Consider the following 15,366-nt stretch of genomic DNA (forward strand, 5'->3'; position numbering starts at 1 on the left):
ATCACCTCTAGTATCGAGACAGCATGCTTCTCTGAAGAAGTTCTTACTTGAACAGCAGCCATTGAGTTCAGGTCGGCGACTACATGGAGAAGAAGGCTGGAGGTTGAAGCTAAAAAGTACATGTTTGAAGCTTGCAGAAACAAGGGACAGGAGTGCTTGAAGATCAGAGAAGAGAAGAAGACCATCATTTTTCTTTGCAGGGATGCAGTGTTTTGGCTGAAAGGTTTCGTGGATGCAGTTACGTATAGCATGAAACAAGTCGGATGGAAAGGGCTGATGAATAGGGGAAGAAAAAACTATGTAGCGGAGCTGAGAAACAATAAAAAGGGGTGGTTCGTAGAGTTTTGGGAAAAGTAACATGAAGTACATGTGTATTCCGGAAGGAAATAGGAAGACAGGGTGGAAGGGTTTTGCAGATAAGTTGCAGGAATATCTGGTAGTGATGGAGAGGGATGAGAAGGTTCAACAAAAATCCTTAACTAAGAAAGCAGAGGTGGGGGTGGGAGAGAGAGTTCAGATTGAAAAGGGAGAGCAGAAAACTCAGAAGGTAGTGGAGGAATACTTTGCGTGCTCTGTTAAATCGAGCAAAATGGAGTTCGAAGTGGACAGGCAGGATTGGAGGAAAAAATTCGTGTTGATAGCTGGGAGGAAGGTCGCGGATTGGCAGCTAGTTGCAGAGGAGATAAGGAATAAATTTAGCATCAGAGATCCCGTTCTTGTGATACCTTTTTTGTGAAAACAGAGCCATTCTCGACACAGGGGGGGCGAAGATAGAACTCTCTGCTGTTGAAACGAAGGAAGGTCTGATAGTTGTTGAAGAATGGTGTATGTCTTGTAATGAGCGAGACATTACTGTTGCTTGTTTTGGTATCAAGCTCCTTGGTGTGCCATTCAACCTCTGGAACAAATCTTTCGTTGGAAAATTAGTCCACACGATGGGTGGTGCAATGGTGGACTATACTCTCAGGGACCTGATGGAGATCAAGGTGAAAATCCGAGGGCTGAAGCCGGAGGAGGTTCCACAGGTGGTCACTTGCTTCTCGGAGGGTCTCTAGAGGAAGATCTGGGTCTTGACAGAAGCGCTGTGGAGAGAATGTTTGAAGGAGGAAGAAGAAGGTGACATGGATGAAGGTTGCTTACATGGCAAAGCCTTAGTGGGAGGGGACAAGAAAGAACAAGGGGAACACTTTAGGGAAGGGGAAGAGTCGGATCTGGAAGGGGTTTTGGGAGATAGGCCTTCGTCCCAAAAGAAGGCCGAGCTGTTTAAGGAAAATAATTCAAAAATTTTGAACTAAATAAGTTTATTTAGTGGGTGTGAATATGGAGGAGGGAGAGATTAGGGAGAATGCAGATGTGCTTGGGTGTGAAGTTTCAGGTTGGCCTTTGAGTTATTTAGGTTTGCCCCTAGGTGGTAATCCCGAGAGAGGGAGTTTTTGGAACCTAGTGGTGGAGAGATTTGAAAAAAGACTTGTTCCTTGGAAAAAGAATTACCTCTCCCTTGGTGGAAGGACTACACTGATTAAGGCCACGCTAGCAAACTTACCCATTATTTCCTTTCAGTGTTCAAAATTCCAGTGAAGGTTTCTAGTAGGTTGGAGAGATTAATGACAGATTTCCTTTGGGAGGTTGGACCCAAGGTTTCCAGTAGCTGAATCCCTCAAATCCCTTCTTAGACCCAGGGTTTCTAGGGGGCTCATTAGAGGCTGGAGGGTTGGGAGGATGGAAACCCCCCTCACACATTTACAGTTTGCTGATGACACGATTCTGTTTTGTGAAGGTGGTAATGTGAGGTGTATCAGGAATTTAAAGTCGGTGATACAACTGTTTGAGCAACTGTCCAATTTGAAGGTTAACCTTGGGAAAAGCTGTGTAGTGGGGGTGAATTTGGAGGAGGGAGAGATCAGGGAGAGTGCTGAAGTTCTGGGGTGTGAAGTCACGGGGTGGCCTCTGAACTATTTAGGATTACCATTAGGTGATAATCCCAAGAGAGAGAGCTTCTGGAATCCGGTGATGGAAAGGTTTGAAAAAAGATTGGTATCCTGGAAAAAGAATTACCTCTCTCTTGGCGGGATAATTACATTAATTAAGGCCACGCTTGCTAACTTACCCATCTTCTTCATGTCGGTGTTTAAAATCCCAGTGAAGATTGCTAACAGATTAGAGAAGTTAATGAGAGATTTCCTGTGGGAGCCGGGAGAAGAGAAGAGGGATCATAGAGTTAGCTGGGAAATAGTGTGCAGGAGTAAGTCGTGTGGTGGTTTGGGGCTGGGGAGTATTAGGAGAAGGAATATGACTCTGCTGGGGAAGTGGTTGTGGAGGTTTCCTATGGAGAAGGAGAAGCTATGGGCTAGAATAGTGGCAAGTATTCATGGGCTGGAGCACAACGGATGGGACGCTGGAATCAGAGCTAGGATCACAAGCAATTCTCCTTGGAAAGCCATTCATGACCTGCTACCAGTTTTCATTCCTAATATCAGGTATGACTTGAATTCCGGTAACTCCATAAAATTTTGGGAACAAACCTGGGTGGGGAGCGCTCCTCTAAAGGATCGGTTTCCGTCTTTGTACGCTCTTTCTGATTTGAAAAATTAGCTGATCTCGTCTTTCACCACCCCGTCCTCTTCCACTTTTGGGATTGGGTGGAACTTGGGTCTAAGAAGGGATTTGAGGGATTCAGACTTCGACTGTATTTCGAGCCTTCTTGCACTTCTTGATAATGTTGTCTTAGACCCCACTAGGGCGGATTCTAGAATTTGGACACCTAACCCCAATGGCATTTTCTCTTGTGCTTCGTTCTTCAAAGTCTTAAGTCAGTCCACCAGTCCTACCCAGTTCCCTTTTCCTATTGGTGAGGTTTGGTGCAGAGCTATACCTCCTAGGGTTGGTAGTTTTTGTTGGGAAGCCTATCTGGAAAGAATCAACACTGGTGATCTACTCCAAAAGAAGAGACCCAATACTTGCTTGTCACCTCAGTGGTGTGTTCTGTGTAAAGTAGATGGGGAGACTGGTTTTCACCTAATGGTGTCGTGCCACTTCGCGAGGTCATTGTGGGATTGGGCTTTCTCCTTATTTGAATGCAGCTGGAATCCCCCATCAGACATGCAGGGCCTTTTCGCCCCCTCCTTTAGGTGGCGGTTAAAAAGGGGAAGGACAATGTGGAGAGGACTAAGGGCTGCAGTATGTTGGACACTGTGGGAAGAAAGGAACTTCAAGATATTCTCAGAAACGCAGAGAGGGACAACATATTTGAGGGCTATCATACAGTTTAGGGCGGTACAGTGGTTGAAATCTCTGGAAATATTCACAGATTACACTGTGGATGACATGTTGAGGAAGTGGGGTGAAATTGCAAGTTGCACGCAGACCAAGTCAGTAATGAGTGTGGCTTGGACCCCCCCGCCCCCCCACCTAGTGGATTCTTGAAATTAAACTTTGATGGATGCAGTAGGGGAAACCCGGGACAATCAGGGATCGGGGGTGTTTTTAGAGATGAAAATGGAGTCATCTCTGCTATGTTCTCAGGCCCAATTGGAGTGGGTGACTCCCTTAAAGCTGAGATATGTGCAGTTATGGAAGGAGCCCGGAAAGCGAAGGAATTGAACATCAAGAAACTTATAATTGAAGGGGATTCAGAGGTGGTGATAGGGTGGCTGACCAAAGAACAAAATGATCTTTGGAAGTATAACAATGAGAAGCGGAAATTCAAATGGCTGGTGCGGGAAATGGAAGTTAAGACATGTTGGATTAAGAGATCAGCTAATTCCCTAGCTGACGGTTTAGCAAAACAAGGGGCAGAAAGGGATTCCTTGTTTTGGGCTAAGTTGTAATGTTAGTGTCCTTGTATCTTTGTATTTTCTTCTTTCCTTTCTTGAAGTTCTTTGTGACTCTTGGAAGATAAGTGTGTTTGTCTTCCACTTGTAAATTTTCTTGATGAATTAATGAAAGTGTTATTGATCAAAAAAAAAAAAAAGGAGTAAAGCTTGTGGAGGTTTGGGGCTTGGGAACGTTGGGAAAAGGAACTCGACCCTTTTGGGAAAGTGGTTGTGGAGGTTTCCTTTGGAGCAGGAGAAGCTATGGGCTAGAATAGTGGTAAGCATACATGGGATGGAGCAGAATGGATGGGATGCTAGAATCAGAGCAAGGTCCACAAGCAATTCACCTTGGAAAGCCATTCATGATTTGCTTCCAGTCTTCTCCCCACTTGTCAGGTATGATTTGAATTCTAGCAATTGCATAAAATTTTGGGAACAAACTTGGGTGGGGAATGTTCCACTTAAGGACCAGTTTCCTTCTTTGTATGCTCACTTTGACTTTAAAAATAAGCCAATTTCTTTTTCATCACCCCTTCCTCCTCTAGTCTTGGGTTTGGGTGGAACCTGGGTTTGAGGAGGGCTGTGAGGGACTCTGACTTCCACAGTGTTTTGAGCCTCTTTGACCCCTCTAAGGTGGACTCTAGAACTTGGACCTCGACCCCCACGGGCTCTTTTTCCTATGCTTCCTTCTTCAAAGTCTTATATCAATCCACCAGTCCTGCAACCTCCCCTTTCCTGGTTAATGAGGTTTGGTGCAGACCAATTCCTCCTAGGGTTGGCAGTTTTGTTGGGAAGCCTATCTGGAAAGATTCAATACTGGTGATTTGCTTAAAAAGAAGAGACCCAATACATGCTTGTCACCTCATTGGTGTGTTCTCTGCAAAGTGGATGGGGAGACTGGTCTTCACTTATTGGTGTCGTGCCAATTTGCAAAGTCAATTTGAGAATGGGCTTTTTCTCTTTTTGGGCGCAGGTGGAACCCTCCATCAGATTTGCAGAACCTATTTTCCCCTTCTTTTTTCAGGTGGTGCATGAAAAAGGGAAGGACTATGTGGAGAGGACTGAGGGCTGCAGTATGCTGGCCTTTATGGGAAGAATGAAATCTTAGAATCTTCTCGGAAGAAGAGAGAGGGGCTGAAGAATTGAGGGCTGTGATCCATGTCAGGGCTGTACAGTGGCTGAAATCTTTAGAGCTATTCACAAACTACACGGTGGATGACATGTTGAGGAAGTGGGGTGAGATTGCAAACTGCATGAAGTCCAAATCAGTTGTGAAGATGTCTTGGACACCCCCCCCCCCCCCCCCCCCCCCCACCACCACACACACACCCTCACACACCCACACCCACCTGCTGGATTCCTAAAATTGAACTTTGATGGGAACTGTAGGGGGAATCCTGGACAATCAGGGATTGGGGGTGTTTTAAGAGATGAGAACGGGGTCATTTCTGCCATGTTCTCAGGTCCAATTGGAGTGGGGGATTCTCTTAAGAGCTGAGATCTTGGCAGTTATTGGAAGGAGTTCAGAAAGCTAAGGAGATGGATGCCAGAAAACTCATAATTGAAGGGGATTCGGAGGTGGTGGTAGGGTGGCTGAGGAAAGACAACTGTGGATTGTGGAAATACAGCAATGAGAGGAGAAAATTCAAGTGACTGGTGTGGGAAATGGAAATCAGGATGAGTTGGGTTAAAAGAACCGCTAACTCTATAGCTGATGGGCTAGCTAAACAGGGGATAAAAAGGGATGTAATGTTTTGGGCTAAGTTGTAACTAAATTGCTTCTTCTTTTCCTTTTCTTTCTTTGAGGACTAAAGTTGTTTTTGGAAGATAAGAGTGTTTGTCTTCCTTGCTGTAACTATTCTTGTGATATTTTAATAAAATTGCTGAAGTTGTTATTGATAAAAAAAAAAGATCTTGTCTGTTCCACTTCTATGTTGATTTCTGTATTCCCAATGGGTCCAATGAAAGCCCATATGGTGCTTTTGCCCTGATTGATAAAAATACCACTAGTGCCAGTAAGACCAGGATTGCTAAGGTTGAATGCCATATCGCCATCAAATTATAGTTTACTCTCCCTGGTTGCACTTCGATGCACCAAGCTCAATGAAATTAACCATTGACCATTATTGCTGAAAGTTGATGCATATCCAAACCATTTTATTTTCCCAAGTTGGGGTCCTGATGGGGAGGATAATTGAAGGGATCAAGTTTAGCATGGAAAGGCAAAATATCTCTTTTCTTCATTGTGTAGAGGTGTATTCTGATTTGCTTTGGAGCTACATTGTGTTCGAAGATTAATCTAGACAAAAGTGAGCTGCTGAACTTAGGTGACTTGGAAACAATCCTTGAGTTCTCTTTCTTCAAAGTTCTTGGGCTTCCTTGGTAAAAAGTACAGGTCTTAGGTGATATGAGGTTCAGTTGTGGAGCAGTCTGAGTGAAAAATTGGTATGTTGGAAGATAGTATACTTGCCAAAAGGTGGTAAGTTAACAGTTGTCAAAAGTACCTTGTCTGACTTTCTTTTTTACTGCCTGTCCTTTTTCTCAATTCTGACATCAGTGGTATACATTCTAGAGAACATAATGTGGGGCATTTTACATGATGGTCGAAAGAATTAGAGTATCACATAGCAGCATGGTGCCATGGACCCTAAATGTGCATGGAAAAAATTATGGTGCAGTGGGCCTTATGAACTTAATTATAATGATAAATGAAGCATTACTTTGGTAATTTGTCATGGTACAGGCAAAAAGAGGAAAATCATGGAGAACATAACTGGCTGATAATATGGAAGTAAAGTAATTTGCAATAAATGTGGAATAGCGGTTCTTGATTGGTATGCAGCTAGTTTGGATTTGGAGTCCCTAGTGTTGACGTGTGTGGAAGGACATCATGAAGATATGTAATGATTTCAGCAAGTTCATAGCCTATAAATCAGGTATAGGTATACATTCTGTTTTGCACTGATTGTGCAGGGACATGCCACTGTGGGATGATTTCTCTATCCTTTATGGGTCAAATAGTGTTGCACATTGAGTTTTGTGAGCTGGTCTAAGTATAGGTGGTATGGAACCTTTGTTGTCTTCAGCCATAAATTTGGGAGGCTGACTTACTGGTTCATTTTTTATTTAGCTTGGCTTTACAGTACCCCTACAAAAGGTAGGTCATATGTTTGGTGAGGACACAAAGATATGGAAATTAGATTCTTGTAGTATCTTGTGGATGTCATCTTTCTGTGACTTCGTTAGAAGCTTTGAGTTTACTTTCCTTTGGAAATAGATTTAGAAGGCTCATGCCCATCCAAAAATTTTTCTTCTTCCTTCATATCTTCAATAATATCTTGGTGATAAGCTACCTGATATATGGAGCAAAGGAGTAATTATGTGCTGTGGAGAGTCTTGGAGGAATATGTCCCCTTTTTATTGCTGTTTATGACTTTATCAATTACCTTATCAAGTTTTTTCTCAAGCAGTTCTCTTACCATGTTTGGTCTGACTTCCTACTTTACTCATCCAGATTGAGTACTCCCTAAGTGTCCAGTGATGCCGATGTACTCGTGGCCAAGGCCAATCAGGGTTTAGTCACCATGGTATCATTCTGTGGAACTTTCTCCCATTTTCATTTATGGTTTAAAATGTAGTGAAATTTCGGAAATGTTGCTTGACATATATCGGTGTTGAGACCCATCGACACAAACTTTCACTTGAATTAGAAAATATAATATATTGGTCAATATTTCGCCATTTCAGTAAATGTCAATCATATTGTTTCAAAAAAAAAAAAAGATCTCTTTAAATATGTTCCAATGGAAGTTTTCCTAAGTAACTGGAAGGAAATTGCTTCCTCAGCTCCGACTAAAGAGGCCTTAATTCAGGATTGGTGCCCCCCAACTAATGTGTTTATAAAATTGAATTTTGATGGGAGTAGTGTTGGAAACCCAGGGCAGTCAGGAATTGGTGGAGTTTTTAGGGATGGGGAAGGAAATATAATCGCTCTGTTCTCAGGTCCAATTGGGGTGGGCAATTCATTGAGAACCGAGATTTTGGCGGCTGTGGAAGGGGCTAAGAGGGCAAAGGAACTGAACATTAGAAAATTGATTATTGAGGGAGACTCAAAGCTGGTGGTGGACTGGATAAATATGAATAGCAATGGCTTCTGGAATTACAGCAACGAAAGGAAGCAGTTCAAATGACTAACAGAAGACATTGAAGTCAAGGCATCTTGGGTCAGAAGAAGTGCCAAACTTCTTCGCTGATGGGCTAGCAAAGCAAGGGGTGAATAGAGCCTGTTTTTTCTGGACTCAATTGTATTCTTTTATTTTCGTTTTTCTGGCTTTGGTTAGTTCCCTGAGGGTGGGATAAGAAAGTTTGTCCCCCCTCTGCATTGTACTTGTCTCTTCTAATAAAGTTAACTCGTTATTGATAAAAAAATAATATTTCAAAATATTTCCAAACATATGTCAACAACTTGGCATATATTCAAAGTACAGACATTTAATGTCAAACAAAAAGAGAACAAGAGAGATGTTAAAGGAGAAAAAGAAGAGGTTTTTAGCTTGTGTACCTGGAGCTGGAGGCACTACAACTTCAGGATCTAACCAAGCACAAGAGTGGTCTCTACCCTTGGTCATGCGCTGAAATACCTTTTTCTTGGAAGCAGGATGTTGGACTTCTGAAACTTTGAATAAATTGCTAGAATTTTAATCTAATCTCGACTCAGGTATGCAATACTGACCCTATTTCCCTCTCACGGTGAATAACCATGAAAATACAAGGGGAATGCACTTCGTCTTTGTCTTCTTCTAATTTTTTCTTGAAGGACTTCATTGAGTGCTGGCTTGCTGATCACTTCTTGGACAGGCGCACTCTGTGTCTCTTTGAGATTGTGGGAGGCTAGAGGGTTCAATGCTTCGAATGAATATTGAATCCTTAAGCCTTAGCTCTTAAGTTTGTTTAAACTTTAAAGACTTGCTGCAGTCCATGATAGTCTATGGAAGTCTTTCCATCACCATACTGAGCTCTGAAATGTAATCTTTAAAACACCTTTATAAACATGTTACAATGCAAGAGGGTCTATTGTAATATTATAGACCTCATAATTGAAAGCTTATAAATAGAATCTTTGTTTCACTCTTATTACATTACATGAAGGTCTATGGTAATATTGTAGACCCTAATTATAAAAGCCAGTAAAAATGAATAAATAATAAGAAAGTTATATCTGAAATAAAATATAAAATATTCATTAGAAAACAAAAATAAAAACAAATGATTAAATTAATTACCTATTAGAATAAAATAAAATGCATAAATAAAGTATTTTTATAATAATAAAAACACTAAATGGTTTGTATGGTAATATTGTAGATTCTCATTATAAAAGCCAATAAAAATGGATAAATAATCAGAAAGTTTATATTAGAGATAAAATATTCACAAAAAATGATTAAACTAATTAATTATTAGAAGAAAAATAAAATGCATAAATGAAAACGTATTATAATAATACAATATTAAACGGTTTATATTATTCTATTCTAATTATTTATTAGAACCAAAAGAGATGCATACATGTAATATTATTTCCTACTAATAAAATGTTAACATATTAAATGGTTGAAGTCTATAGGACAACTTCGTTGTTTATCATTTTGTTCTTAATCTTAGTTTCTTGGCTTTGTGTGATGGCTCGTCTACAAAGGTGTATGTATTTATGTTTCTTTTGTCATTTCACAAAATAGTAATGCCTATTTCCTTTATTTGGGTAACTGCATACTCAGAAAGAAACTTTTCCTTTGGAGTCAGTAATTGGGAAGATAAGTGACTGATGTGGTGCTCCTGGACTTTGGTGGGTTGAAATATGATCATTTTAAATGCTATTGTGAACATATTACCTTTGATTCTTCTTATAATGATAAGCCAGCATAAACATGTGTTAGGTTACATGGTTTTCCCCTTTTGCTCAGTAATCATGCAAATTTTTTTGCCTCTCATAACTCTGTTTATCAAATAAATAATACCAACAAACCTCTTGGTGCTAGTGTTGAGACCCTTAGCAATAGTATGGAGGAGAAGGTAGAGGTTCACCATCATGAACCAATGAGATGCTGGAGCTGATAAGTGACAAGATGAGGAAAATTGTCTTAGATAATGTGTGCTGGAGTATGTGGAATATGTTTAAACCTTTTTCTGGACCAGTGGGTGTTGGTGATTCTACAAGGACTGAGTTACTAGCAGCAGTACAAGGCACACAACTGGCCAGTCAACTTTGAGTGGAAAACTTGATAGTTGAGGGGGACTCCAAGGTAGTAGTGGGCTGGCGGACAAATCCAGAAACAGTTTTTTGGGATTACAGGGATCTGTTAAAGAAGGTTAACTGGCTGACAAGAAATATGAGAGTTAGGGTTCAGTGGGTTAGTAGATTGGCAAATGCAATGGCTGATTCTTTGGCTAAACAAAGGGTATCAAGGGGAGACCTGTTTTGGGCTACCTTGTAATTGTAATTCAGGCTTGTGTGTGTTTATTTGCATATGGTTCAGTCCTAGGGGGAAGTAACACTTCGTGCCTCCTCCTAGGCTGACTGTACACTCTTTCTTTGATTAATAAAATTGCATTCATTTATCCAAAAAAAAAGGAAAAGAAAAGAATTGGAGGTTGCTGATTAATGGAGCGGGATTGACAGTATCACAGAGCCCAGGTTGTTGGGATAAAGCATAATTTGGTTGAGCTGAGAATTGGAGACACGAACCCTTGCATATGGTGATTGGATAAGACTTGTGTGGCTAGTGAACATAATTGTTCGACATTGAATTTCTTTGATCACTAATTTTGTTATCAGTTTTATAATTTCTTGTTACCATAGATGCTATCAAGAAAGGAAAAAGATCGTTTTCTATGGTGTTGCAAATAGAATGATGGGGACTATTCTGCATGCTACATGCATAACATTAGTTGGTTTTGTTGCAGGGTTTATTGCAAAGCGAGGTTGAAGGTGCTGATAATGAAAAAGTTGGCTTTTATGGCAGATGTATGATTCATGCAGCACAGCATCTCTGTGATTCTGACATTCATCTTGCTGACACTAAAACTGATAGTGCAGAAAAGAATGAAGCAACCTGTGCACGCACAGAGGTACTTTTTTTCCTTGATGTTGATGTGGTCTTTCTTAGTACCTCCGCATACTAGCTAATTAGATATTCTCTTCTTCTGTTATCTGATTATGTAACTTTTCAACTAGGGTTACAAGGGTCGCAAAAGGGATGGCTTCAGACATAATCTTCCTGGGCAATCCAATAAAAATGGTGGATGCCTTGTTCCCCAAGAACAGATAAATGCATGGCTTCACATCAATGGGCAGAAGTCATGTACACGAGGATTTCTAAAGCCACTGCCTTCTGATGTTGAATATGATTGTCGGGTATTGTGAAATTGCTCAGTAGTTATTATTTTTAATTGAGTTATTTGTGAAAAGTTTCTTGCATAGATATTCAAAGTTAGCAGTTGGTATTTATGTTTGAACACTGATATGATGATCATTTGAATTGAGTCCATAGTGAATATTATGGTCATATATGTCAATTTAGATAACAAATATGCAACAAAGGAGTGACACAGGACATTTGGCTTCAGTCTTTGTCTGTAATATAAAAAGGAAGCTTGGATATGCTAGGATAGGGAATTACTACCTCTGTTTTTCAAATAAAGAGTGCATCTTTGGCTATTTGGTGTACCCTTTTTTGTGCAGCTCCACATCTGTACACCATTGATTGAGAAAAAAAATCTTTTAAAGAAATCCTCCACTGTCTTATTTTATTTCTATTTTGTTTTCCGTTACCCAATCATGTGCCATCACGAATGCTTAAAGCAAGTAATGTACATATAACAAAATAAAAGAACTGATGATATTATTATTAAAAAATCAGACATAAGAAGCAAAGAAGTAAAGCTTCAAAATAACTTTGTGGTTGACTGGGTCTACTAGTTGTTAGTTGGCTAGTCTACCTGGTTGATGCTTAGTTATTCCTAGTGACTTCATCATGAGTATCAGCTAACTAAGTAGGTGTTTGGCATCGGTGCTGGGAACATCGCACCGTTTTCTGAGAAAAACGGTGCTGGGCATGTGGAGTTGTAAGCACTGTTTTCTTTTGGAACCAGTGCTGCCGCATAGGCATTTTTTGAGAAAACAGCACTGGCTTTGTTTGGTACCAGTGCTGCCAGCAACGTTTTCAACATTGATCTATATTATCCAACGTCCAAGATGATGCCACATTGATGCCATGTCATTGCATCATTGGCAGCAATGCACCGTTTTCCCAAAAAACATTGAATTTGGTTTGCTCCATACTACACCTTCCCGATTTCCAAGGCATGGTCTGGAGCAACATTTTTTTTTGGAAAAACGGTACCAAACAACAAAAGGGTGTTGTTTGAAGCACCGTTTTCTCTGATGTGGTGCCTATGTGGCGCTATTTTCTCAGAAAACGACATTGATGCCAAACATTGCCTAAGTAGTCATGCAGTTGTCTGGTCCTCAACTGGCTAGATGGTTAAGTAAACTAAAATGTTGTCTTGAGTCTAGGCCGCTATGACCTGCAAGAGGGATATCTGCATGTATATCATGTATAGAGGTTTTGGAGCCACATGAATGGGTCCCACCCTATGGGATTCCCTAGGCCAAAATGAACATAGGCTGATGATTTTTATCCATCTGAGATGCATTTCACTTTTGTGTTTCATAGAATATTTTTTCAATGCCCAAATGGCTATGTTTGGCTACATGAACCTTCTATTATTACCAGATGGTCATATTTATAACTGGTGTAGTGATTGATGTCTTGGATAGAGCTATCAGATGTTGGGCCCTATCTCTTTATGCCAACACATTATATGATAAAGCAAGGATTAGAAGAAAATCCATTCATTCATAAGAACCGTTCCTATTACATAAAACATAGTGGTTGGTTTGCTTTTTTGTTGATCAATAACTGTCAATTCATAAGAACTGTTCCTATGCATCTTCATTTTTCTTAATACAAAAGATTTTTATTAAAAATAAAGAAAATTGAGATTTTTCTTCCTCTTCTTCCTCCTCACCCCCCCTCCTCTTAAGGAGGCTTACACATCTTACGTTTTGAACTACGCCTCACACCTCTAGGTAGTGGAATGCCTTGCGTCATGCCTTTGCGTTTTAAAACATTACTTCTTACTTCTACACCCACCTCCCACCCACCCTATGATCCCTATTCTCATCCCTTGGATCCCAAAGAAAGTCTCTCATTAGTTTTTCCAATTTGCAAGCCACCTCTGTTAGGATCTTGAAAACCGACAAGTAATAAATATGCAAGTTAGCTAAAGTAGACCTAATTTGGGTTATTCTTCCTCCAAGAGATAAGTAGGTTTTCTTCCATGAAGCAAGTTTCTTTTCAAATCTCTCCACAATTGGAATCCAAAAACTACCTCTCTGTGGATTGTCTCCTAGTGGCAGACCTAAGTAGTTTAGCAGCCAATTAGATACTGAACATTCCAAAATATCTACAACTTCTAATATTTCCCCTTCCTCCATATTGGCTCCCACAATACAACTTTTCTCAAAAATCTCTTTTAGGTTTGGCATTAGTTCAAAAAGTTGTATTGCAAGTTTCAAATTCTTGATCCAGTTCAAATCCTCTCTTTCATAGGAAAGGATCGTATCTTCTGCAAACTGCAAGTGAGTGAGTGGAATGTTCTCCTCCCTACCTATTCTCTAACCCCTTACTAAGCTTCTAGAATATGCTCTAGAGATCAAATTCCCCTGAACTTTTGCAACTAGGGTAAACAAGAAAGGAGATGGGGGTCACCTTGTCTTATTTCCCTTAATGCCAGGAAGAAATCCACCATTGTCCCATTTACCAAGATAGAGTAATGGCAAGTCCTAACACACCCCAACACTCAATTGCATCATCTATCTCCAAAACAAGGAGGACAAATCTACCATATCATAAGCTTTTTCTAGATCCAATTTGCACACCACTCTCTTTTTCCTTGATGTCTTCAAATCCTCCACATTCTCATTTGCTATTAGGATTTGATCTGCTATCTACCTTCCCCTCACGAAAGCTCCTTGGTTATGAGCTATAAGGTTGGGGCAATAACTTATATAACTAGGCAGGGTAAAAATATTGTGAAATGTGAAGTCTACCAATTAATAGTTGTGATGATAGTAGGTGCAATAACTTATTTATCAAAAAAAAAAGGTCATAAATTGCTTAACAACCTGTTGAAGCCTTTGAATATTTTGTTGACCTAATGAAGGTTCTAAATATTGATACAGACTGATACGCTGGATGAGGTGTTGGTCTGTATTGTTGAGCGCTATATTTTTTATTTTTTCGTTTTTGATCCTTGGACCTAATTGTGTAAAGGGAAAAAAAAAAAGAAACAATGCCAAGCCATTGGTACATAATGCAACATGCCTTCTTAAGCCTGCTAGGATACCTTGACTTCTAACGGCAATGCCTCTGTAGTCTTTTTAGCAAGCAAAAATATATAGAGGATCTCTAGGAGAGTCCCTTGTACTAGATTCTCAGTTGTCATTATCTACACATCTCCTTTTACTCTAAATATCATGGTGCATGCCCAACATTTGTTTTCATGATAATCAGATCAATTGTATTTGTTAAAAATGAAATAGAAAGATGATAATGACTACATATTTCCAAGCTGATTCAGTATCCTTGATAGAGTGGCTGGATTGATAAACTGTCTAGGAGCAATTTTTTTTCTGAAGGATGAAAACAAATTTCATTAAACTGAAAAAAGGGAGTACATCTCAAAACCAATGGTTGTCAAGTTGACAAACAGATACACACTAGAAATCAAACTTAAAATGAATCATTATTACAGGGCTGTAAATCAAGGGTGCTCCAAAATCTCTCCAACAAATTGGCTTTGGATACTTGATCAAAGTCTTGAAATCTAAGAACCCAGTCTGAAATCAGGTTGCTCACTGCTGCTACCAAATGTTCAATACTTTTTGACTTATTCTCAAAAACCCTTCTGTTACTCTTTCCATATAGACCAGCATACTGCAAATGGAACACAGCTCCAAATAATTCTAGCTTTCTTGCTTCCTCTGAGTTTTGGCCATTTGGAGAAGATTTCTGCAGGAAACATTGGTTGGAAGACACTCTCTCCAAACAAAAAGGAGAAGAACATCCAATTGAAGTTTGCTACACTGCATGAGATGAGAAGAACAAGTGAAGTACTGTTTCTTCCTCCTGTTTACACCGTCTAGGAGCATACCCATTTTAGCTTTTACCAAAATTTCCATTTAGTGTGGTGATAAAATCTATCAGCCTAAAGAAAGAAAGCATGGCAATCTTATATCCATAAACCCAGTTGTTACCATATAAGAGTTCTCTTTTATTGCATGAAATTCTGTTTATTGAGTGACAGTCAAAATATAACCAGTAATCTGGGTAAAAGATACTCATGAGCACTGCTATTCTATTATTTTTGAACTTTCTGATTTTGGTTACCAAGTTAGACTGCATTTCAAAATTTTATCGTTGCTATTTGG

The 15,366-nt window shown here is 39.8% G+C and overlaps 1 protein-coding gene across 6 annotated transcripts in view; it reads left to right on the forward strand.

Moving 5' to 3' along the window:
* Positions 1–15,366, forward strand: part of LOC104588505 (uncharacterized) — a 42,971-nt gene that overhangs the window by 22,743 nt on the left and 4,862 nt on the right. For 5 of the 6 annotated variants that reach the window (XM_010246457.3, XM_010246456.3, XM_088893161.1 and 2 more), the window contains 2 exons: positions 10,776–10,940; positions 11,047–11,226. In XM_010246457.3, coding sequence (XP_010244759.1) covers positions 10,776–10,940; positions 11,047–11,226 — 345 coding nt within the window. Of the gene's footprint in view, positions 1–7,326; positions 7,400–10,775; positions 10,941–11,046; positions 11,227–15,366 lie in introns of those variants that run through there. The other variant, XM_088893162.1, reaches the window with a different exon arrangement.

Source organism: Nelumbo nucifera, chromosome 8 (assembly GCF_055504915.1).
Source record: "Nelumbo nucifera cultivar China Antique chromosome 8, China Antique-T2T, whole genome shotgun sequence".
NCBI lineage: Eukaryota > Viridiplantae > Streptophyta > Magnoliopsida > Proteales > Nelumbonaceae > Nelumbo > Nelumbo nucifera.